Source organism: Culex pipiens, chromosome 2, assembly GCF_016801865.2.
Source record: "Culex pipiens pallens isolate TS chromosome 2, TS_CPP_V2, whole genome shotgun sequence".
Classification (NCBI taxonomy): Eukaryota; Metazoa; Arthropoda; class Insecta; order Diptera; family Culicidae; genus Culex; species Culex pipiens.
Genome location: NC_068938.1, coordinates 59245352 through 59271481, shown reverse-complemented (window position 1 = coordinate 59271481; position 26130 = coordinate 59245352). Strand labels below are relative to the sequence as shown.

Below are 26130 nucleotides of genomic sequence, written 5' to 3'. Positions count from 1 at the left end.
GTTATACCCACTCCAAAATGTTTATTTAGCAATTCTATGGTAATATATTGACATTTAGTTGAATTAAAAGTTTGCAAAATTAAGTTTAGATAAGTTTTATATAGAATTTCCAGAGTTATATAAACTTTTATACTAAGTAGTTAGTAAACTTTATATTCAATACAAATTATTTTTTTAATCAGTCAAGGATACCTATTTGGAGTTGGGAGACTGGATTTATGGTGATTTGTCAACAAATAACATTATTTATGTTAATTTTTCAAAAGGTGTACAAACTTTTTTTGCACCTTTTTTATTTTCGTAATAGTATTTGTTATATAACTTTTTATAGAAATCATCTTTTCAGTAGCTTTTTGTAGAAAAATGTTTGGCATGAGTTTCTGAACAAAACGTAGTACTAGGTTCCTGTCAAACTTTAATTTTTTACATGTTTCATCACAAAATGTGCATAGTGCCCAAGGGGTGTAAATACTTTTTTTACATACTGTATCTTTAACAACATTTTTAATATGTTTTTTTATTATTTTTTGAGATTTATGCAGGGTAATCATTTAAAACATTAATCAAACTCAAACAAACATGTTTTATAAAAACACTTTGCAAAAAAAGTTTTGTTCGTATACTTATTACCAGTAATTTAATTACTTCATGAAAAAAAAAGTATAAACAGTTAGGATTTCCGCCAGAACAAATGCGAATATAAAAACACCCAGCATTTGTATACGAGGCAGTATCACAAAATTTACTGCAAATTCAATAAAAAAAATATTTTTGTGTTTTCAAGTAAGTCATTGGTTGAAAATATAGCTAAAAAATCAGCCCAGCCTGTATCGTTAGATATTTAAAGAAAATATATATCGACACGAACATTGATTTTGTTTAATTAAGCAACGTTTGGTTATAAACCCTTAATAATTTACTGCTTGCAAAAATATTTCGGTAGATACAACAAAAAAATGCTAAAAAATAGTTGAAAAATATGGTCCAGCCTGTTTTTCACATAATATTCCACAATATTTCAGCTGAAAACAACAAATTTTTAGTTAAATTTCTCAAAAAAATATTTTAGCAGTCGACTGCTAGATTTTTTTTCGGCCATTTAACCAACAAAAATGGCAATTCCAACTATTTTTTTAGCTACTTTTAGTTACTGGTGGTCAGCAATTTCGGGTTAACAAAATCAACAATCGATTGTTGAAAATATGCTGTGTAAAAAATTGACCCATACTTTTAGTTACATTAACCAAGATTTTCTTAGTTTTGCCCTGGCCGGTCTCTCCGTGTACAGGCCCCTGTTCATATTTTAGTCTAAATGATTACCAGTAAAAAGTATGCAACTAATTGCACGTTTTCAAAGCTTTAAAAGCTTGTGCCAAGTTTCCGAGAATATTTTGTTTTGAAAAAAAAATCTTTTAATTGCATTCAAATGCAATGCGCCGCACAAACACTTCCAATCAAGCTCGTATTTGGAACAATCCAATTTAATGGCCGCCAAAAAGTCATGTTTGTTACATGGTAATGTATGTTTACAGCAATACTCAATACTGTTTTTTAATCGCTTGCAATACAACACTTTGAGTCATGTCTTTTTAATAAGAAACAACATACAGAGCAAACTATATTTTCCTCTCAACACCAACATGTCTGGTGAAATTGCATCCGGTGGTGGGTTTGTTTTTAAAATTCAGCTTCGCTATTTATTCAGGCCCCAGGCGGTTAAGTGGAAAAAAAATTGTTCAGCTGCAGGGTAAAACAACGCTCCCGAGAATTGTTGGTTTCATTTCAGTCAACATCCAGACAAGCATTCAAAAAGGTGAAACTTTCAATAAGCATCATCAAAAAAATCGCCTGATTTTTTTTTCTCCCCCACTTCTGCAAAGTTTTGCAGAATCTGCTGCAACAGCTCAAGGGGAAACTGTTGTTTTTTATCCCTTTCCCCTCCGCTCCACCCCGCAGGTACTCACCGTTTGCTTTGTGTTGGCAAAAATGCAAATTCGCTAACAGGAACAGCCCGTTGATGATTGCACTATGCATTTTTCCGCCACGCACTCCGCCGTCGGTTTAATTGGGTTTGCACTTGCCAATTGATGCTGGAGGATGCATTTACGCTTGTTTTTGTTTTGTTTTTTCTTTATACCGTCGTTTATTCAGCCTTCTCACTTAATCACTCACTAAATAATTGCATTTCTGTGGGTGATGCTCGGATCAAGCGTTGTCATACCTGAAAAAAAAAATGTAAATACATGATTTTCAGAAAAGTTAACCAAAATTTCAATTTCTAGAGTTTTTTTAATGTCCTTAAAATAAGTGTGTTTCATATGTTTTAAGGGGTTAACATACATGTAGAAAATCACAAAATTTCATATTCCAGAAAAATCACTAATTCACTAAAAAGATAATTTTCAATCACTCCTGAAAGTTTCATGAAGATATTTCGTGACTGAACTGAGTAAGAGACGATTTAAGTTCATAATTTTTCCATGCGCAAAGCGAACTGTCAAACTTTGTGAACGTTTTTCTCTAAACACCAAGTTGATTTACGGGTGCCACGATATCTCGAGATGAAATGGACCAAATTGGCTGAAATTTGAGGTGAAGACTCTCAAGACATATCCCGTGTGCATGATGAAGCCCAATTTTGAAATTTTTGTTTTTTAAAAAATACAGAAATCAAAAACTGTCGATTTTTTTATATGAAAATCAAAAAAATATTTTTATCTTTTTTTTTAAATTAAGTTTTTGAAAAATGGGCTTCGTCATACAAACAGGACCGGTTTAACGAGTCTTCACCAAAATTTTGAGCCGATTTGGTCAAAGCAGTGTTGAGATATCGTGGCACCCGTTTTTTGAAACTGCTAACTTAAAATAGCTATATCTCGGCAATGGTACATCCAAATGTCTTCATATTTATTTTGTTAATAGATTAAAATGTATATTTCAATTACCTGCAAAAAGATTTAAAAAAAAGTTTAAATGTGTACTCATACCAACCTCTGACATTTTTGACGATTTACATGTATGTAACCCGTTCGTTTCCCATCTGCTCCAACCTTCCATCGGATGAGGAAGTAAAATGTCGGCCCCGGCCTTGGTTGTTAGGCCGTTAAGTCATTCCAGGTGTAGGAGTCGTCTCCATGCCATAAGTACAAACAACACACCAAACCAAGCCTACTCCGGTGGAATCGCTGGCGGCGGTTGGACTCGCAATCCAAAGGTCGTCAGTTCAAACACTGGGGTGGAAGGTTCCTTGGAGTAGAAAGAGGTTTGGGTGCTCTCCCCATTAAAGCCTTCGGACTCCTAGGTTCGAGCAGAAACTTGCAATAGAGACCACAAAAGACCCGGGGGTCGTTAATGTGGATGGTTTGATTTTTGATGTACCCCTTAAGGACCTTTTCAAAAAAAAACTTTAGATTTGTATTATGAAAAGTATTTTCAAGAACTGTAACTAAAACAAATTTCTTGAAAATTTCAAAAATCAGATAATCGTAATTTCGAACAAAAAAAAATCTATTGTCGTTCGGTTGCGCGATTTACCAGAATGCATTACTTTGAATACAAAGAGACGAATTGTTCCTTTTAATTCCGCTATTAATTATAATATTTTGACACGTACGATACGTATTTGCATTCATCAGTGTCCAAGACAATCTAAGATCCCAATTTCACTATGGGGTAACTATATTAATTCGAATGAAATATTGATCGTGCATTCCCTTAACAAAGGAGAAAATGTCATTTCATAATTCTAGAGTTATTTCTGAAAAGGTCCTATAAGCTTTTGTGTTGCATTTGTTTTTATGTAGGACCTTTAAAAAAAACTCTAGACAATTTTAAAGCAAATTTTCTGAACATTTGACAAAAGATTGTTATAACAGTTCACTCATGGACACTATTTAAAAACGTTACTTAATCCACCTTTAGGTGGTTGGTGCCTTCCTCACATTCATGAAGTCAATACATTCAGTAAAAATAGCAACATTCCCCCTTAACATGTTTAACAAATCAACTTTATTACTCGTTTCTTTTGATAGGGTTCGCAGACCTTCAATATTTCTGGCTCATCGGAAAGTTCTGATAAAAAACCTATTCAACGATAGTTCGCATGGAAGATTCAGACAATATTTATATCACAATATTTGAAATTTGGCCTCCAAAAAGTGTATAAATAACACCAAAGTGCTAATAACTTTTGACAGGATTGTCAGATCTTCGATGTTTTAGACTCATTTGAAAAGTCTTTCGATTACCTAACTAACAATGGGTCGCATGATGGACCCGGAAATCATTTTTATTGAAATATCTGAGATCCGGCCTCCAAAAAGTGTATAAATAACACTTAAGTGCTAATAACTTTTGATAGGGTTGTCAGATCTTCGATGTTTTAAACTCATTTGAAAGGTATTTCGATTATCTAACTAACGACAGGTCGCATGATGAACCCGGGCATCATTTTCATTGAAATATCTGAGATCCGGCCTTCAAAAAGTGTATAAATAACACTTAAGTGCTAATAACTTTTGATAGGGTTGTCAGATCTTCAATGTTTTGGGCTCATTGGAAAGGTCTTTTTAATACCTTTCTGAAAATGTATAACATGATAGGTTTTCTTGCAAAAAACACCCTTTTTACAATCTTCCGGACATACGCCAAAATCGTTTTTTTAGCATAACTTTTGAAGTACTTAACTAAATTTGCTGATTTTAAATAGAGACCTATGGGACCCCAAGACGGATCGAATGAGACTAATACGGTCAAATTCCGTTCACCCAGTCGGGAGATAATCGAGTGACAATTTTTTTGTCCACCCACCTACACACATCCACACAGACATTTGCTCAGAACATGATTCTGAGTCGATATGTATACGTGAATGTGGGTCTACGAGGTCAAATTAATAAGTTCATTTTTCGAGTGATTTTATAGCCTTTCCTCAGTAAGGTGAGGAAGGCAAAAATCAAAAACTGCAAATATTTCACTAAAATCTTACTTGCGGTGGCTATATATTGAAAACGAGGCCCTTTATCAAAAAATCTGCAAATTCATAACGCGGTGACCATACTTTTCTATGGCTCAAAAGTTGCGGGTTTTTGTCCCCTATAACATATCAAAAAATCTCGAAAATCAAAAAATATATATTTTGGGAAATTTAGTTTTTGTTAATTATATTATTGGCATTTTTTCCGTGCGCATATTTTTTCTCAATAGTCCTACAACTTTGTATGTACAGCTGCCAAAATTTATGGAGCCTTGTATGGGTGCACCAATGACACAAAATAGCTTCTTTGGTCATAGGGAAGGCACCCACAAAAAAAAACTAATCAAATCCATTTCCGGTTTTGGTAGAGAATTGCTCAAGTGACTTACAGGACAATTTTTCAGCTTTCCAAAACTTCAAGGAGCGACAAAACCGTAAAATTTCTGAGTTTTTTGTTTTGCACTTTTAAGTTTTTTATTTTAAATTCTTTTCTTATTAATGTGGAGTTTTTAAATAACAGTTCAGGAAACTTGTTCAGTGAAGTGTATTATATGTCAACTAATCGTCAAAATGTGCAAAATAAGATAAGAAAAAACTTTGTAGGAGGTTGAAAATCGCTGAAAATTTAAAGAACCAGCAGAGTATCAAATACTGTTTGTGTACAAAACCAAATTTTCTAAATGTTCAGCGATTTGCATCCCCATGAAAAGTAAAAAAGTATAAAAATTTTGAATCACAAGCCATGGTACTAACATGTGAATGGAAAAAGTGTTTTAAAATACATTTTACACCTGCCCTAATGTTTTGCAATCATTAGTTTTCAAAATATCTAAGTACTGGCGAATTTTGATATAAACTTTGAAAAATATATGAATTTTCGGTCTAACTTATGACATTTCGAGAAAAACACGTTTTTATTTATTTAACCACGAATAAGCAAATATTAAAGCACGCAATGTAAACACAATTCAAACACTTTTTGTTTGGCTGGCCGTTATGGGCATTGTCTCGAAGTTTAGTTGAAGTTTGTTGCCAGAGTCCCGAGTTACAATTACACATGTTTACAATAGTCAGTCATGTACGTGTGACAAACGCGTTCTGACTAAAATCCCTTTGGCCAGATGTCGCACTTGCAGGGTGTGTTAAGATAGCTCGATCAGATCGAATCTTTTTTTATATGAAAAGAGAAAACGTTGCACGTAGTTTTTACGGGTTTGTTGAATATCTCAGGATTGAAATTGTTTTTTTTTTTTGAATCTGTGAATGTCAATAGGTCCTGAACTCAATTTGGGGTAAAATCACGATGTAATGACAAAAACAATTTTCGACAATCTTGATTTAATTGCAACATCCAAGTATCAAACTGATTTTAATCTTTAGAGACCAATTGCCAGTGCTTCATTACACAATTCAATCCGAAATTAAATCAAGCAAATTAAATGCACCACCGATACTTACACACCATGAAAGAACCGTTTATGTTAATCCATAATTTGAACACGAATGTCCGTGTCCACACACTGTGATAATCCTAACCATTAAGCCGGATAATCAACCTGCTACCGCTACTACTGTTTTGTAGTACACAGGTGCTTGTCAAGATAATCGTACTAATCGTTTCGCTACACTTCTGACAATGGCCACACACACAAACCCACCCTGCGCACACGGACACTAATTCGCACGTTCCACGATAGCAATTTGCCGTTTTATTCAAAGCGACTCACCAACATTTATACAAAGACACATAACCCTTGATCCAGATGATCAGGTAGACTGTCACCACATTGCATTGTTCTCTGCACCACCTCCTTTTTGCTCTGTCCAGTGCCGCTAAATTCAATTACGTATTCCCTTGGCGTTTTCCCGTGCCAAGTGTGAGTACGATTGTGTGCTTTCTGAATGCTGGCTCCCACCCACCATCACCACATCTAATTGAATTGCGTCACCAGTACCAGGATGCTGCTTAATCGTGCATCGTTATCACTCCGTTTGTCAACAACTTGTCACTCACTGCTGGTGTCGTTGTTCCAGCAGGTACTTTCCGTACAACTTTGCCCTGTCGTCGAGGTCATGAATCATGCCGGATACCAGCAGCATTGCACTTTGTGGAATCCACTGCCAGCTTATCAACTTCTTGTACTCTTCTCTCAAGTTGGCGACAACTTTTCCTTGAAGCGTGTCTTCCACCACGTGTGTGCAATCTTCTCAACTTGTAACAAAAGTACGAAACTTTGCCCGCAGACGTCACGGTCGGCTTCTTGTCACCTTCCGTTTAACCCGTGGTATCACCGCACATCCCACCCTTCACGGCGGTAATCCTTCCGGCAGTGTCGCACGTCGAGGACACAGATTCCTTCGCCGTTCCCTTTGAACTACTCGTCGTCGACACAACCCATCTTCATCGCAGATCACCCCAAGGCAAAAACCTCCACCGAAAACTCCACCAAGAAAACTCACTCCCACGTGATGCTCTTACGAAGAGCGGCCAAGTAATTTCATCTAAATCCTAATACGTATGAATTATTCCACGCATCCTCACAGCCTCCGTATAAATCCTTTCACCAACAACCCCACGTCGTCTTCTTCAACGGTAGACTCAACCGTTCAGGTGACTGTCTCCCGCGCGCACGTGTCAATAATCCTCGCGGTGAAAAGCCTCTTTTCCACACTTTTCTTTTTTTTTTGTTTTTCGTAACGACCGAAACACACGACGACAAGAAGAAACAACCGGCAGGGGATGCTGGCACCGCCGCGGACCGTCAGATTCGTACTGAACCGGGCCAAAACATTGCGTGCGTGCATTGACGGAGGAGTCCGTCGTCGTCGGAGGTCCTTTTCGCCAAATTTCGCAAAGGACGCTTCGCTCCCTGGGATGTGTTCGATGCAGTGGAGCGGCCTGCAAGCACTCGCCCGAGAGAGTGAGTGGAAAAAAAAGAGAGAGGAGAGAACAAACAGTGGGGAGAGCAGAGCACACAGATTGAACTGAGGGGTGCGTTCGCAGATCTACCACGTGGTTTTGGCTTTGAAAGCGAGAGGAATCGGTCGAAGTGAGAACGTTGGGACGCATTTTTTGAGTGTGCTTTAGGAATGCCGAGTTGGGACAGGGGTGGTAAACCTGTCTGTTTAGACAAAAAAGGCACCAAAAGTTTCAAAAATTGCAGGATACTTTGTTTGCAAACAGGTAAAGATTCACTCTGGAGTGTGTCTTGTCTAGGTTGCATAACATGTTTCCCATATCTGAATGCCACCATAATATCAATCAAGGGTATTTTTATATAACTTGAATGAACCTCGCTGATTTACCCAGGAAGTTGTTGGGGAGACTGACCCAAGTCAGGAAAACTCTTTGTTCGGTAAGTATTGTTTATTTGATTAATTAAATTGAGCGCCGGCCACAACCAGAGGTAAGACCACAGGATAAGTTTAAGGCTGGTTTGACGTTTGTATAAAAAATCTCTTCCGCAAAGCATTTCATTTTTGTATGGTAAATCAATAGCGTTTAAATTTACAAAATACGCTTAAACTCTCACAGTAATTCTCGAGGTAAATGATTAAGAAAAGATTGGTTCTAGATTATTTTTTTTTAAATAAAAGAATGCGCCATGGGTTTCCTATTTACATAGGACCATTTGCAAAAATAAGCCAGAATTAAGCTATTTAAAGTTATTTGTAACACAATCACCTCGACGAAATCAACCGACTGTGTGCCTTCCGATCAACGATGATAATGGAAGGAATTATTATTAAACCCATACATGTTTGGGAACCAAAAGTTGCGTCTTTGAATTACCAAAATTCGGTACCCAAAAAAGTATAAGTCATCGCTGAAAATTTCAAGTTATCGCAGTTTTAGTGAAAAAGTTGATTTTTACCCGTTTTCGTCATTTTCCCGTTTTCGCGCGCGTGTTAATGTGTTAATGGATGTTCGCAATTTTTTGATATATTTTGTAAAAGATTATAAGGAATCAGGGAAAATATCTTCAGATATGAGCTTTTTGGTTCCGAGACCTTAAAATTAGCAAATGAATTTTTCATTGGACCTTTTCAATATTCAGCAAGTTTTTTCGAACCGCAACATTTTTGCTCTTAAAAGTTCAACTTATAACCTTATTTTTCAAACGAGGCGCTCTAATTTGGTTCACCCGTTCCGGAGATAATTTTTTTTTTTTAAAATGTGCTTTTTTGCGAAATCGATGAAAAATTCATTTTTTTGCTATTTTGGATAGGAGCACCCTAATCGCCAAATGAAAAAAAAAATGACTTAATCCAACCTATGTGGCACATGCCTTCCTCACTCTTTACCAACATAAATTTAATCTATTTTTTTTAGATCCGGAAAAAGTACACACATATCACTTAAGTCAGGGGTGCTCAAAGTTTTGGAGGCCGGGCCAAATTTGAAGCTCAAATTAGCTTGCAGGCCAAATTTACAAGATAGGTAATTAAAAAGATTAAATTACATTATTTTTATTTTAAAAACTATTCTATCAGTTATTTTTTTTTAATTTCTGTTATACATAAATAACATTTTCGTTTGTAACTTTTTCGTTAACAATAATTCCGTTAAAAAAATAATAGAAAACACGAAATGGCATTTTCCTATCAGTATTGTTTATTTAATTGTTTTAGGTATTTGAAAAATGTTAATTTAGTTGAATATACTTGTGTTTTCATTAAATTTTAAAGGATTTTTTATACAATTCGAAAATGGTGAAATGTAATCTGAACAATTTTCCGAAACGGCGTAATTTTATCTTTGAATTAAGTGTAACTAACTTTGTTGTGGGCAAGAAATCCAACATTTCAATGAAAAAAATGTTTAAAATACCCGTAAAGTTGATTTGCAATCTTTATATGCAAAACATTTAAGATTCGACTTAAAAAACATTTTAGCGAAAAACACTAACTGCATATTTAATGGAGCACTTCCATTCGAGCAGTTTTTGCTTTTTTCTACAATGTATTTCTTATGGGAGAACTGTCATTTCTACCACTCGAATCCGGTTCTCCATTGATTTCAGCTGATTGCAATTAAATTTCCATTGATATTTTGAAGTATTTTGAAAAAAAAATTAAAAATGAGGAGGAAGGGGAGGTTTGGTCGGCAAAAGCTTTGTAAAATATTCGCAACAACCGTATTCCTCCGATTTCAATATTTTGTCTGCCTGAATAAGATGGTAGTCAATCAGATTCGTCATCCAGCTGTCATGAGTTTGAAACCCGAGGGAAGTTTGATGGTCAGTTCATAAAAATGGTCATTATGACTTTCAAACTAATATGGAATACTTATATTTTTTCGCAATTATTTCAGGATTCTACCTAGTCTACGTTTGATAAACATTTTCAAAAATGGAAAACTTGGCAAGAATTTTGGTCTTATACACACAGAAATTTGTTCAGTTTTCGATCCTGAGTAGATATGTAATACATATTATGTATACATGAAGGTGGGTCTTCGAGCTTTTAAAAAAGTTCATTTTTCGAGCAGTATTATAGCCTTTCCTCAGTGAGGAAGGCAAAATATGGTTCTTTTTATTTTGTTATTTTAGCCCAATCGGATCACGTTTGATTTGGAGACTTCCTGTTTGACGTGGAATCGCTGTACAGTCCAGACTCGATTATCCAAAGCCTCGATTATTTGAAGTTTCGATTATCCGATGATTTGTATGGGACTTCGAATAATTGGATCACAAAAAAAAATTTTTTTTTCGTTTTTTTTTCTTTTTCTTGTTTTTAACATCAAATTCAACTTCTGCAGCCCCATTTTAGTCAAATTTGAAGAGTTGATTGCTTATTAAATAATAAAATACTTTTTTTTCAATATTTCGTCACCAAAATCTATATCATTCTAGCGTAGTTTAGGGGCCATTCTTGAGCTCAATAATCAAAAATAACGAAAAACCATTTTTTTTTTCGTGATTCGATTATCCGAAGAGATATTTTTCCAAGGCCTTCGGATAATCGAGTCTGGACTATATAAGTATACATAAAGCACCATGCGCCTCCAGCAAAATATACTGGGAACTCATTTCGATGGAGAAGCAAAAATATTTAAAAAAATATGATTGATCGTCGAGTTTACCTATGACCCCTGAACAACTTTAAACGGAATCAGATTTTTTAAATCCAAGATGGTGGTAATGAAATATAGAAAAAATCCAATTAATAACTTAATAAGGAAGCAACCAACAAAATTTTACTAAAATTGTATCGCAGTACTCGAATTCAATCAATAAGTTATAGGAAAACCTGAATTTATCACTAATACAGTCGACTTTCTGGCTGTCGATCTTTCCGATATCAATATTGCTCTAGCTGTCAATAAATTTTTCAGTCCTTTCAATAAGCATGCTTTAATTTTTCTTTCCATAATTTAACACCTCTCGCTCACAACAGTCCCTTTAAATTTGACAACGAGACTGTAGTTAAAAAAAAAAACAAAAAACAAATTTGTTCATGATTCGAATATCTGAAATCCCACCTAAACCTTCAGATAATCGAACTTCGGATAATCCAAACTTTTGATAAGCGAGTCTGGACTGTATTTATTTCAGTATTTGTATAGTGATTCTTGGAATTCTCAGTAATCTTGACGAAAATTCGCGGGAATCGAGAGCTGCCAAAATCACAAATTCGTGGTAAAACAAAACCTGGATGATCCCTCTCTTGAGTTATGTGTTTCCACTTTAGAATTTGATGTGCTTTTAAAGTCAAATCGGTTAGTAACTTCGCGGGATTCGAACCAGCAACCTCTGGATTGCGAGTCCAGTGCGTGGTCCGATTGATCCACACGGGCGGGACAAACACGAATCTATGTTCTCTAAAAACCAAAACATATTATACCCACTTTTTATCCCAAAAAATAACTGCTTCAACCATATTCACGTTGACAGCTGTTGGTCCCATCTCAGGGACCACATAACGATGTTTCAGATGGATTATATCGAACACAGTGGAGGGGGGACGGCGAGCAAGGGGTAAGAACAACACTCCGAAAAACTTGCTCGAAGGGCACATTTGTCGCCTTTTTGGTCTGGAAAACTTTTCAGATAAATCTGGACTACTTCGTCGTCGGTTTCAGTCGATATGTTTTGCCACCAACGTCAAAGTTGTCGGTTTCATCGTGACCTTTCTGGTTGTCACCATTTCATCGAATGTCTACATGCTCCGCCGGTGAGAGCGCGCAGAACGTGATTAAGGACGAAAATATTTCGATTATTTAAAAGACACGCCCAATAACCACATCTTATCACTTTTTCTTATTCTAAAGCAAAAAAAAGAAATAGACAAGACGAATTAAATTGAACATTTTCAATAAAACTTAACCAAAACTATTCATCACATATAAGAACAGCTAGATTGAAAAGATGTTCTTTGTGTCGTCAAAAGTTCCCAAGATTTAAAAGCTGTTCAAAACCCTTAACAAGGATAATCCCCATCGACCGCATTTTGTAGGAATTTGTCCCATAAACGCACCAATTCGGGGGTCCACAAACAACGGATCCCCTCCTCGTCCCGCCTAGCACCATAGTACGGCAATAATCCTTGTTCAAGCAGATTACGAATTAATTCGATGCCATTTCCCCGAATGTTGACAACGCAGACGACGTTGGCTTCGACGACTACTGCAGCAGCTTCCGAAGGAATTTGTTTGCCCAGGAATGTGTTAACTGAATAATTAAATTCAAATGGCCGTCCCGTTCCGCTCGGGCGTCGACGACAACACCACCTTAAACCGAAGCAAGCAGCAGACGAAGAAGAGTTTGCCTCAAAGTTAAGGGGCTAATTGACTCGTTCCGGGGCGCCATCTTGTTTTTTTTTTGCTGGCATGGAAAACTTTCGACCATTTCGACGTGTCCCTTACATACGTCTAAATGTGTGCTGGTGAATATGGTTTGTGTGTGTGTGTGTAGTTTAGTGTGACGAGATAGTAAAATTAAATAGTTAATTTAAATTCTGAGCTTAAAATCCCGACCATCAAAACAAACCGTAAAAAGACACCAATGGCGACTTGCGACAGTAACGGTTTTTGTCGAGGAGCAAACTAACTACAGCACAGTAAATTTTAATGTTCATGGTCTAGCACCATGGTTCACTCCTTAATTTTGGCTGTTTTTGGTGGGATTTTCGGCAACGGATTGTTTTATTTCTTGTTGCAACCACCAACCCAAGTGATATTGCAGTATTAGATGGTGTGTGGTTGCTGAACTTGTCACATGAATCATGGATGCAATTTTGTGTGGTTTTTCGGTAATGACCGAAGTTGGTTGAGGGTTGTTTTAAAAATGACATTTTAAAAATAAGCACGTTCTTTTTAAAACAATTCATCGTGCACTCCGGATAATCCATTCACGTTTTTAATGTATAACTATGTATTTTCAAGGCTAATCTAAATATAACTTTAAAATGCTCCAAAGCCATCTGTATATTAAGGTGTTACGACGTTTGCTTGGAATATCTTTAAAAAAAATCAATTCGATCAGAACAGCTTTTTTCTGATCGTTATTTGGCCTCAAAACTACCTCCTAAAATTTAGGAGCAATCGATGAAGACCCGGCTTTCCACAAAGTGTTTCAATTTTGTATGAGAATTTGCATGGCAAATCAATTTTTTGTTATAAAATTTTTGTGACCTAAATTTTTCTACCAGTAGGGGATCATAAAATAAAGCTTAAATTGCTGTTTTCATTGTTAACAACGATAAAACATATTCTTCTGAGTTAAATGACCCTTTAACGACCACAAAAGCATAATTAAAATCATTTAATTTATTTCATCATACTTCAGATTTTTGAACACGAATTTGACTTCGAAAATCAATAATTCAATTATCCAAAATTCAATTTAAATTATTTTTGGAACATGTCATCTTAAGAAAAAATTAATGTACTTTTCGAATCTACATTAACCCAGGAGGGGTCATTTTTTCATTTAGAACAAAAATTTTGATTTTAAAATTTCGTGTTTTTTCTAACTTTGGTGGGATATTTTTGAGAGTGTAACAATGTTCTACAAAGTTGTAGAACAGTCAAATACAGAAATTTTGATGCATAAACATAGAGGGGTTTGCTTGTACACATCACGAGTTATCGCGATTTTACGAAAAAAACGTTACTTAATCCACCCTTAGGTCGTTGGTGCCTTCCTCACATTTAGAGGGTAATAGGGTAATAGGGTAAAATAGATACAAAAGGGCGGACCTTTCAGTGTTCTATCAACTTGATTCATTATTCATACCATCATATTGGGTAGTCAGATCTTCATAATTCAGGGCACTTATGTGTTCATAACTTTTGAAAGGGTTGTCAGATCTTCAATCTTTTGATCTCTTTGAAAAGGTCTTCTAATTACCTATCCAACGACAGGTCGCATGATAGATCCGGGCAACGTTCTCATCAAAATATCTGAGATCCGGCCTCTGAAAAGTGTATAAATAACACTTAAGTGCTTATAACTTTTTGTCAGATCTTATATGTTTTGGACTTGTTAGAAAGGTCTTTTCAATACCTTTCTAAAAATGTATAACATGACGGGGTTTCTTACAAAAACCACCCTTATTATAATCTTCCGGACTTTTGTTAAAATCGTTTTTTTAGCATAACTTTTGAAGTAATTAACTAAACTTTATAATTTTCAATAGCGACTTATGGGACCCCAAGATGGATCGAATGAGACCAAAGCGGTCCAAATCAGTTCAGCCAGTGCAGAGATAATCCAGTGCAAATTTTTGTGATCAACATCCCACCACACACACAGACATTTGCTCAGAATTTGATTCTGAGTCGATATGTATACATGAAGGTGGGTCTAGGAGGTCAAATTATGAATTTCGTTTTTCGAGTGATTTTATAGCCTTTCCTCAGTAAGGTGAGGAAGGCAAAAAGTTTTAAAAAAGTTGGTCGTCGTCGATCATGACCGTTCATGATCACCCGCGACAGACACGGACGACGAAACAAAGAGAAACTCAAAATGTAACTTTTTCAAAACTATTTTTTCGTAAAATCGCAATAACTTGTGATGTTTTTAAGCAAACCTCTTATGTTTATTTATCAAAATTTTTTAATTGTCTGCTTTACAAATTTGTAGAACATTATAACACTCTAAAAAATAACCCTGCAAAGTTAGAGAAAACACGAAATTTTAAAATGAAAATTTTTGTTCTAAATGAAAAAATGACCCTTCTGGGTTAATGTAGATTCTAAAAGTACAATAATTTTTTTCTTAAAATGGCATGCTCCAAAAAAAATTTTAACTGAGCAACGAAAAATGGTAGGGTTTTAAAACTTTTTAAGTGTTTTTTTTTTTTCGATGAAAAATATGTTTTTTTTGGAATTCTAAGTACGCCATCAAATCAGGCGTCCAATTTTACATAAATGTCCCTTTAACACCAAATTTCTATCTCATCACCTTTTTAGGCTGCAAATTATTTAAAAACATGTATTTTTTTGCATGTTCAAAAATTGAAGGATAAAATGACGTGTTCCAAAATTTGTTACAGTCGAAAAACGGAAAATGGGAGAATTTTTAAAAAAAAATTTAAGTGTTTTTTTTTCGATAAAAATTGCGTTTTTTTCGGAATTCTGAGTAAGCTATTAAATCGGGCGTCTAATTTTACATAAAAGTCCCTTTGACAACAAATTTCTATCTCATCAACGTTTCAGGCTACAAATTGGGAATTGGGATCAGGGACAAAAGTTACCCCTTAGGACAAAGTATCATGCAAATCGAAGAGGGGTCGGGGCAACTTTTCCCGATTTCGTGTGAGTTGGTACACAGAAAAAAAAAATCATGGTAATATTACATCTGGGAAGGGGTACATCTTTTATGTCAGAAAAAAGGTGTAATTTTACCTCTGGAAATGTGTAATTTTACCACTTTTCTGGTGTAATGTCACTTTTTCAGTCTGAATTGAGGTAAAATTACATGAATAGAGGTAATATTCAACCTTCCAAAATTACAGCTTCCAAAATTACATTATTCTTTTCTGTGTAGATAATTACCCACACAGCAAAAAATAATGTAAATTTGGAAGCTGTAATTTTGGAAGGTTGAATATTACCTCTTTTATGATGTAATTTTACCTCAATTTAGACTGAAAAAGTGACATTACACCAGAAAAGTGGTAAAATTAGACATTTTCAGAAGTAAAATTACACCTTTTTTCTGACATAAAGATGTACCCCTTCACAGATGTAATATTACCATGATTTTTTTTTTCTGTGGAAGTAGAAAAAGTATTTGTAAACTATAAATACACTTTTCACTTGAAACCATTACCATACCGGTCCTCATTTGCGAATCCTCTTACAATTTCGAAAGCAGCCCTCGTAATCGGTCAAAACTGCTGATCGGATTAGCACTCCGGTCCGGTCACAGATTGTTGGGCTGGGCGACAAACCAACCTGTTATTCGGATGAGCCGATTTTTGGCCCATTTTTGGTTTTCGAGAAGGATGGTTGTTTGTCGCAAACTGGGCCCGTTTTTAAAAGCATTATGCAATAAGTCTCTGTGCCTCAGGATTTTCGGTTCGTTCCGAGATAACGAGACCCGGTTGAGGATTTGTTTGAGGTTTGACGATCATTCGAGAAATGTTTATTTTGGATTGGGACATTATTAAAGTAAATGCGTGGTTTAGAATATAAAAATTTCAACATTTCTTCAAATCTCTAAAGAAATCTTTTTTGAAAGCTCATCGGAAGAAAGGAAAAGGCTTGCTAATTAAGTTATAAACATCCCAACATAGTTGGCAAGAAAATCCAAATCCAAATTCCCTTGATGGACTGTAAATCCCTCAGTTCTTATCGAGCAACTTGTTACTCAAATAGCAAAACTTTTCCCGCGTTTCGTTCGAAATTTTTGGTGGCGGAAGTACATTTAACTTTTTACCCCATTTTAGGATATTTTCGGTAAATAGAGAAGGGTTAAAGTTTAACTCCCTCGCCCACTGGTTTAAACTCAATTATTTGCCCATCGATACTTGTTTGGCTTTACTTTTTGCAGATCTTTAATCCGAAGGAACGAAGGGGCCTTCTCGAACGGGTGGTGTTTGAGTTAAACTCATTTTCCATCAGATTATAGAATAGGATAGCCACTTTTTCATAAATGCTCATTTTTGAGTACGTACGCTATTTTATCGAATTTTGTTTAGGACAGCTTTTCGTGATAGATTTGACATACATAACATTGAAGTTATGAGCTTTCTGGAGCTCATTTATGGCGATTTATGATTAATTTTAACGAATAAGACTGATTTTATGTCAAACAATTACACGAATCTTTAAAATTTATTTAACACTGAATTTAATTTTCATTTTCAAGAAAACTGCTCTTTCCATTTTTAAAAACTAACATCAAATTAAAGGTTTCTCAGGAAAAAATCTTAAATCCTTATGTTAAGAAAAAACTAAAGAAAACGATTTTTCAATCTTTGTGTTTAAATAAAACATTGAGTTTGTTATTTGCCAAAAGAATCTGCATTAAAATTGCAAATCAGACATCATGTGCTTCCCCAGTACTCTGGAATCCTAACAATGAGCACTTTTGTTCCCCAAATTTTCCCACAGCGCCGAAAGGACTCCAAAGCTTCTTTATTGCAAGATAAATACAAAGGAAAACCATTTTTCCAGCGTGCGGTGACAATTTCGGGTGTGTTGACATGCTGGAAAGAATGCTGTTTCAGTGAGAATGTAAGTGTGTCTGTGAAAAGTACACTTGCAATTATTTTCAGTTTAAAAAAGTCTTCAGTCCGTGGCGTAATCCCTCCACGATCCGGGGAGTTCGCTCCGTCGTGGCAAGACAACTCTCATGAAACTCTCAAGTGTGATATCGTTCACCGAAATGAAACCCCTCCAAACAATGCAACGGCCACAATCCCAAAAGTTGTCTGCTTTGTCAGTGTGAGCAGTACTACTGGGGCCAGAATAAACTGAGTTGGCCAGTGACGAATGTTTAAGGTCAGACTGATGAAATTGTATTTTTTTTTAACGAGATTCATATTTTTCGTTAAAAACATTTTATTTGCTTTTTAATTATTGATCTAAATTAATTTATCATGAGGTTGAAAAAACGTCATTGCAACAAGGGTGCCTTTTTCGAGGCCATTGTTAGCCAAAGTCAAATGTCACAGCGGCAGCTGACTGGTCTAATTTAGAGGGTCTATTACAGAGTACACTGCTTACGCTGCTTGGGATGACTAAACGTCCTGAGAGTCCTGACGTGGCACGCCAGAGGATTTTGTTCTCACCAAGTGGCATCTTTTTTCACCACATAATGCAACGTGAGGATTACTTCAGCTGCAATTTCTGCGTGTTAACAGCGAAATAGCACGAACTTTTGAAATATTCGGGAGTTGTTTTGTACGTATGAAACTACAAAGCGATCGAAACGCTTCCTTTAAAGTTACTCTAGTATTAAATGAATGAAAAGTTAACAGTTTTCTACAAAATCGACCGATTTCGAACATTTTCTCACACGTGAAATCAAATCCAAGGTCCGTTTTTTGATATCTCGTAACGGAGGGACGGTACGACCCCTTCCATTTTTGAGCATTCGAAAAAAGACATGTTTTTCAATTTATTTTTTCCAAAAATCGAAACTCGTCGGCAACATTTTCGTCTCTACTTCTCTATGGCTCAATAGTTGCATTTTTTGTCTTCTTCAACAATAAAAAAATTGGGAGATTGATTTTTCTTAATAATAAAAATAATTCAAAAATCGGATTTTTTTTTCGTGCACCTATTTTTTCTGAATAGGGACCATCCACAAACCACGTGGACTTTTTTTTTGGAAATCCCAACCAACAATTTCCATACAAATAACTTCTTTTTGTATGGAGCATGGACAATCGCAATATTAGAAAAAAGTAAACGGAAAAGAAATTTGGTGATTTTTTATAATTTATTTTCATAAATTTCCCTAAATCTGTATTTTTTTATTTAAGAATATTTTTTATCTGTTTTAGGGGACAAAAACCCGAATTTTTAAGCCATTCAGAAGTATGGACCAAAATTTTGCCGACGAGTTATAATTTTTGATAAATAGTGATTTAAAAAAAAAACTTGTGCCTTTTTTTTAATTTTTTGACCTCATTTTTTATGTTAAACCCGAGCAGACGGAAATAACATGGGAAGGTCAGTTTTTGATATTGTGAGAAGATTGAAATATGTTATTGAGATGATCGTATTAGTTGTTAAAATAACAAAAATCAATAACAAAGATTTGTTCGAAGAATAACTTAAACTGTTATTATGTTGTTATTGCAATAACAAACCAATAACACAGAAGGAATCATGAAGGAATAACAAGATTTGTTATTTTGTGCGGAGAGGAGGAGCAGCATAGTAACAAAAATTGTTATTGATCTGGTATGTCTCCATAACAAAAAAAGTTATTGTTTTGGTTTATTTGCCATTTGCCAATAAACTTGCAGTTGCCACAACTCTTCTGTACTAGTCAGGGCTGCAGAGTCGGGTACCTTCAAGCGACTTTAAATCCATACTTTGAAGACAACTTCGACTCTGGATGCAGGATATGACGTCAACGCCGACTTCAGCTCTCCAAAAATACCCGACTTCACAGATTCCGACTCCAAGTAAAAGTTGCTGAAAATAAGCTGAATCCGATGCCGTCTCCGAGGTCTCACTCCAGCTCGAACTTCAACGTCAGCTCCGACTTCCTCGCTCTGTGAAAATAAAACAGTTTTTGTTATTCACATTTCAAAAATTCTCAATAAAGAAATCAATTCCATTAGGGAATACAACACAAATTAAAAAAACAACTTTCAAAAGTTAATATTATCAGATTATTTAAGCTTGAGGACTCCATTTCATGGTCAAATAAATGACCACGATTAAATTGGTCATAATTATTCCATAGTTCTAGCCAATTTTAGTAAAGTCCCTTAGGGGGTATATCAAATAATTAAAAAAAAATCAACTCTCAAAATTTCAACATTTTAGAACAATTTTAGCTTAAGTACCCCATTTCATGGCCAAAATAATGACCTCGACGAAATTGGACAAAATTATCCCAAAGATCTAAACATATTTAACAAAAGAAAAAATAATAACAGATTGTGTTATGGACATTTTCAATTCAATTCAATTCAATTCATGTTTATTTGTTGTACTTATCGGAATACAATGTGCTTAACTTATTACAGGATGCAGAGTTTTGGAGATTCTTACAGCTACAAATTAATTCAGATACAATCATTTGATGAAATAAATTCCGTAAATTTCGAATAAGCGAGAGCAGAAAAAACTTTCTAAAATAACTGCTACTATTACTATGGAAAGAGAAGGAGGATAGAAAAGCTTAAATATATATCACAGGAAAAAATCAGTTCGTTACTGAAGGCGAAGACTGTTCTACAGTGTGTGAGCTTGCACCTATGCAGGGCATAGGTATTTCCCCATCAGCTCTTGCAGCGCGAAGAACTGCTCCAGCTTGTTTCGGCAAGTGTTGAGTCGCGTATACATGTCCCTCGCAAGGGAGAGGAATTCGGTGAGGGTGAATAAATCACCATCACTGTTGCTGTCCGGGGTTGGACCGTTTGCGGTAGCCGCCACGCTGGCGTAAGTACGCCCGAATCCAGGAGGATTCGTTTGACGGGGTTCGGTCGAGGGTTGACCTGGCGAAGTCCTTGAGGAATGTGGTGCTGGCTTTTTCCTCTTCTCCAGCGCCTCGAGGTAGGTCTTCCTAGCGGTGCACCCGCGGTAATTGGCCGTGTGATTACCCTCACAGTTAGCACACTTCACGTTCCGCTTGTTCTGCTCGGCTTGGTTGTCCTTTCCAAGGGATGCTTTCTTGGGCAGCGTGCATGCAGCCGTGAGGTGGGCTGCGCTGCACTTGACACACTTCGGCGCCAAAGTGCAGTTCCGGGAACCGTGTCCAAAACGTTGGCATCGGTGACATTGGGCAGCATCGGAAGGCCGCTTGCTGAAGAATCTCCAGCTAACCACGAAACCTTCCAGCGACTTGACTTTGCGCAGGTCCTGTATCTTGATTGAACCGCGTTCGAAGTACAGCAGCCAGAGAATCTGGTCTCCGGTCACTGTAACTTTATGCGAGAGCACTTTAGCTTCACGGGGATGAATCTTTTTTTTCGCAAGAATTACATCCACGAACTCCTTGGGCGGCACTTGGATCGGGAACCCAGAAAGTACTACCTTGACCGGAAGGTTTTCCGGCGAATCATGCGTATAGTACTGAATATTCGCATCTTTCAGCGTTTTCAGCACTTTTTCGAAACGCGGACGATCGCTTGTGATGATGTTTACAGACGACTTATTAATACGCATGACGTATTCACAGTCGTCCAATGTTTCCGCCAATGCTTCCTCGATTACAACAGCCGGGCGACCAGGCACTGTAATCGGTGGCATTTTTTTGTTCGATTTTTTACTCTTTTGCTCCCCCGCGGTGGAGGTGCCCTTAGCCTGCGACGGTGTAGTAGTAACACCATCGCCACCACTGACGTCGTCGTCGTCGTCTACATTGTTGTCATCAGACAACACAGCGAATCCATTTGAGGTTGGAACCGTCGAGGAAGTTCCCGGCTTGTTAGTGGACAATCCACTGGGTCCAGGTTGATCCGGTTTAACGAGTGCTACCGATCCACGCGTACGTATGGGGCTACGAGCAGGTACGTAGTTAGATGGCAGCTTCAGCAGGTGTGATGACCGTTTGGAGCCGGACGAGGAGGTTTTCCCGATGCTGCTGCAGGAACTGGCCCGGCCACGTCCTCGAGATGCACTCGAGCTGCCACGGCCGCGGGTGTTCCTGCCCATCGTGCGGGGAAGAACTCGCGATTAATTGAACGCACTTTCACCGTAAATTGAAAAAAATATCGCGGAGCATCAAAACAGTTGATGTTGCCGTGAACAGGGTAGCAACCCCGTTATGGACATTTAAAAACTTTTCCATTTGTGCGATTTATGGTAATTTTATTTCTAAGTCAGAATACCATACGAATAACAAATCTTGTTTTTAGGAGAATTTTTGAATTGTATAACATTTCCTCTTATTAGTGTGTTATTAAACTATTTCAATATGATATCACTTCAATACCAAATCTTGTTATTTTATCAGAAACTGTTATTATTTCTTCTTCTTGAATTTGAAGTTCAGAATAAAATAATAACACTTTTTGTTATTTTAACAGGATTTGTTATTGAAATATTATTAATTTTGTTATTACCGTCTGCCCGGGAATCGAAATTGCAATCGAAAAGCATATTACAATTTTTGGATTAAGTGCAAAATATAGCCATTCAAAGTCAAATTTTGTCCCAAAAAATGATTGTCCATTTCTGAAAATGTTTTTTTTTCGAAAGGTTCAGAAAATTTCCCACAATTTCGTCTAAGAAACATTGAAGATTGGACCACTGGTTGCTGAGATACAGCGAGTTTATTTACTAATGAGATTAAAATATACTTAACTGATGATATTTCTCGCTACGTTAAATAAATTAATGCATTTGATCCGAGACTTTTTGATAGTAAAAATTTGTATCAATATCAATTAAAGTAAAGACAAATAAACTTGAAGTTTTTTTTATCTAACATTTTGTGTATGAACAACGTTGCATATCATGGGAAGCTGATATTCTTTGGCTTTCGCCTAAGCGAGGAACTTCCTGGAAGGAGCCCAATTATTTGTTTTATTTTCGATTAACATTCAAACTAATTTGAACGTCGTTCACAAAAACACCGACCAAAAATATTTTTGCGCAGGCTCAACTCGAGGGGAAGCATGAACTTTAAGGTCCCCAAAAACACGTGCATTTTGAACGTTTCAAAATTATTAAGTCAGGGCCGAATGGTTTTTCTCCAAAGTTTGTATGGAGAAATATTGCTGTTCGCTACTCCTACATATTGCATTCAATTTTTGGATTGTATGCAACAGCGACGAAACGCCCTAACTCTCCATACAAACTTTGGAGAAAAACCATTCTCAATTTTTGTAGGTCAGTGTAATTTAAGCAGCAGTTAAAAAATCAATAAACCTGAAGTATTGTTCTAAAGAACAATTGTTAAAGCTCATATTAAATTGAACCGAATTTAACAATACGTTCTTCAGTTCAAAATTAGTCCGCAAATTACAGGGCAGTTATTGTGTTCATCGTATTTTAAATAAGTTGAATCCAATTCCAATTTATAAATTTACTGGATTTTCTCGTAAATTTCCGTCCATTACATAATTTTCAATGGAAACAATCATTTCAGGAGAAACCTGGGCATCGCTCAGGCATGTCATGCTTTAATTTAATTTTTATTGAAGGTCCAGTATTTGTAAATATTGCTCGGTTTGTCCTAGAGGTCGTATCGAGGTGCTCCGATTTGGGTGATACTTTCAGCGTTTGTTTGTCTATGCATGAAATGAACTCATGCCAAATATGAGCCCTCTACGACAAAGGGAAGTGGGGTAAAACGGGCATTGAAGTTTGAGGTCCAAAAAACTGAAATTTTTTAAAATTGCTCGCATTTTCGTAAAACTTTATCAATTCCAAATCTCTTAGATGCATTCGAAAGGTCTTTTGAAGCACTTCAAAATGTGTCAGAGACATCCAGGATTGGTTTGACTTTTTCTCATAGTTTTTGCAAACTACTGTTAAAAATGGATTTTTTTAAAACCTTAATATCTTTTTGCAACAGCCGCCTACACCCATACTCCTATAGGTCAAAAGTTAGGGAGTTTAGGGGAGTTTCATGGACTATAAGCCTACGGTATTAACTTTTTGGCCAATCACAGTTTTTCTCATAGTTTTTCGATTTTTCTATAACAAACTTTTTGCAACGTTAGCTTTTGCCCTGTAGGTCGACAAGACGGCACTTTTTGGTCTCAATTTTGTCATATTCGGAATCCTCGGAAAATTTCGCGTAAGTAGAAGTATTGGATTTGTGAATTTGATATAGCCTGAAACGTGGATTTTTTAAATATTAAATTCGAAAAAATATTTTTCCCCAAACAAATTTATATGGAAAATTGAATCGCTTTGCGCAAAGTGAGGACTGAACCAATCGTTCTCAAACTTTGGGGAGTTGTTTAGGACCCCAAAATGAACTGAAAATTGTTGTGCTGGAAAATCGATTTTGTTATTACACCCTTGTGTGACAGCTAAGCACAATAACGATGTAATGCTATTATCGGATCGGGTTTCAGACCATAACGTCCACAAAAGGTCTAAGAAACCACTGCAATTTTGCCCTTTTATCGCATCGACTTACATTTGCCACGTTTTGAGTGGGAGTTGATAATTCCAGCAGTCTGCAGACTGAACAATTTTCTGATAAGCTTTTAACGAGCCCTTATGTCATGACGACGGTCTGATAAATGTATTGGTTAGTCTGTGGATAATTCGCTGAACAATGGGTTTGCTTGTAATTTTGGGAAATAGTAAACTAATCTGGGTTTTGGGAAGACCAAAGATGAGACAAAAACATTTGCAAACCTTGTCTGCTCATGGTTTCAGAATCTTTATAGATGAAACTTTGAACCCTACTTTGCGTGGCCATCGTAAGGGTTGTCACTTATGTTCCACTCCATTCTGAGTCAACCATCGGATGAGAGGCATCATTTCCACAGATGGTTTCCAATTATGATCCTGGGAGGATCAAATAAAAGTAAGCCTTTTTAATAGCCCCATGAATGTTAAGAAAACTTCGCTTTGTGTTTGCGTCCGAGTCAGTGGAAGTAGGCATCAGCAATCCAGTTTTGTGATTCTCATTAAATTTTTCAATTAGATTTTTTTTATAATTTCTTTTGATTTTTTTCGTGTTAAGATCACATTTTAGATTTTTGTAAATAACTAACTTGGGCACGACTAAGTTGAGAGAAGAATCAACTTGTTTGAAACATTAATTTTTCGGGTAACGAGCATGTTATCAAATCTTTTCCCCTTCTCTCCGGGGGTTGTGTAACAACTGTGGATTTTTAATTTATTACCCACCATTTATTGTGAGCACCACACTTCAGTCAGTCAGTCGGTGTGGGTGGTTGATGAGAGTGCTTCTCCGTGCCATGACATATTCGTCATGTTTGGTCGTAAAAAGTCGACAGAGGCCATTAAAAGAGTATTCGAAATTTCGGCAAACGTAATGTGACAGAGCGATTCCCATAAATTGCCAAATGGTGCTAATGAAAGTTGAAATTATTGGGGTATTCTTTTGCGTGCGAAACTTTCCAATTGTGTGCGCGCTGCGTGTCGAAATTTCCCATAAATACCGCAGATAATGTCAGTTTCGTGTTTTGCTAAATCGTTGCCGTTGTACTATTTTATTACAAGGGCCAATGCTGTTCAAAGTGTAAACAAAAAACAGTTGCTATATGCCACATCTATCTTGATAAAATAAAATAGTATGAATCGATAATGTTACACAAAACACGTATTTTATGACCTAATAATTTTTTAAAGGTTTTGCGTAAGTAAAAAAAAAATGGCATCCAAATCCACTCAAAAGCAAGCCTGTTATAGTACAGAATTTCCCAACGACATGTCCAACCACAATGAACCGAAAAACTGGGTTTTAATGGGGGGGACACGTGTGTGGTTTGAATGGTACCACAGTTGTGAACAGGGAAAAGGATTATTGGCAAATTTAGAATATCAAGTTTCGATACAATTACACATAGCCACATACGCACTGTGCGTAGTTGTGCGAATAATTGGATTGTACAATTGTGTAGTTGGGTTGCAAATTGCTTCCATGCGACCGTATTAAAGGGGACAGAGGAGTGCGGAACGAAAACCTTGAAAATCATAAATCATAAATCATAAATCATAAATCATAAATCATAAATCATAAATCATAAATCATAAATCATAAATCATAAATCATAAATCATAAATCATAAATCATAAATCATAAATCATAAATCATAAATCATAAATCATAAATCATAAATCATAAATCATAAATCATAAATCATAAATCATAAATCATAAATCATAAATCATAAATCATAAATCATAAATCATAAATCATAAATCATAAATCATAAATCATAAATCATAAATCATAAATCATAAATCATAAATCATAAATCATAAATCATAAATCATAAATCATAAATCATAAATCATAAATCATAAATCATAAATCATAAATCATAAATCATAAATCATAAATCATAAATCATAAATCATAAAT

The 26130-nt window shown here is 36.0% G+C and overlaps 1 protein-coding gene across 3 annotated transcripts in view; it reads right to left on the bottom strand.

Annotated features, from left to right (window-relative positions):
• LOC120413627 (zwei Ig domain protein zig-8-like) overlaps positions 1-26130 on the bottom strand; it is a 292919-nt gene that overhangs the window by 58930 nt on the left and 207859 nt on the right. The window contains exons 1-2 of one of the 3 annotated variants that reach the window (XM_039574537.2): positions 6434-7747; positions 1965-2221 (exon numbers count right to left, since the gene is read on the bottom strand). The exons of 1 other annotated variant lie outside the window; for it this stretch is intronic. In XM_039574537.2, the coding sequence (XP_039430471.1) occupies positions 1965-2034 (70 nt within the window). In that variant the 5' untranslated portion in view covers positions 2035-2221; positions 6434-7747. Of the gene's footprint in view, positions 1-1964; positions 2222-6433; positions 7748-26130 lie in introns of those variants that run through there. One more of the 3 variants, XM_039574538.2, reaches the window with a different exon arrangement.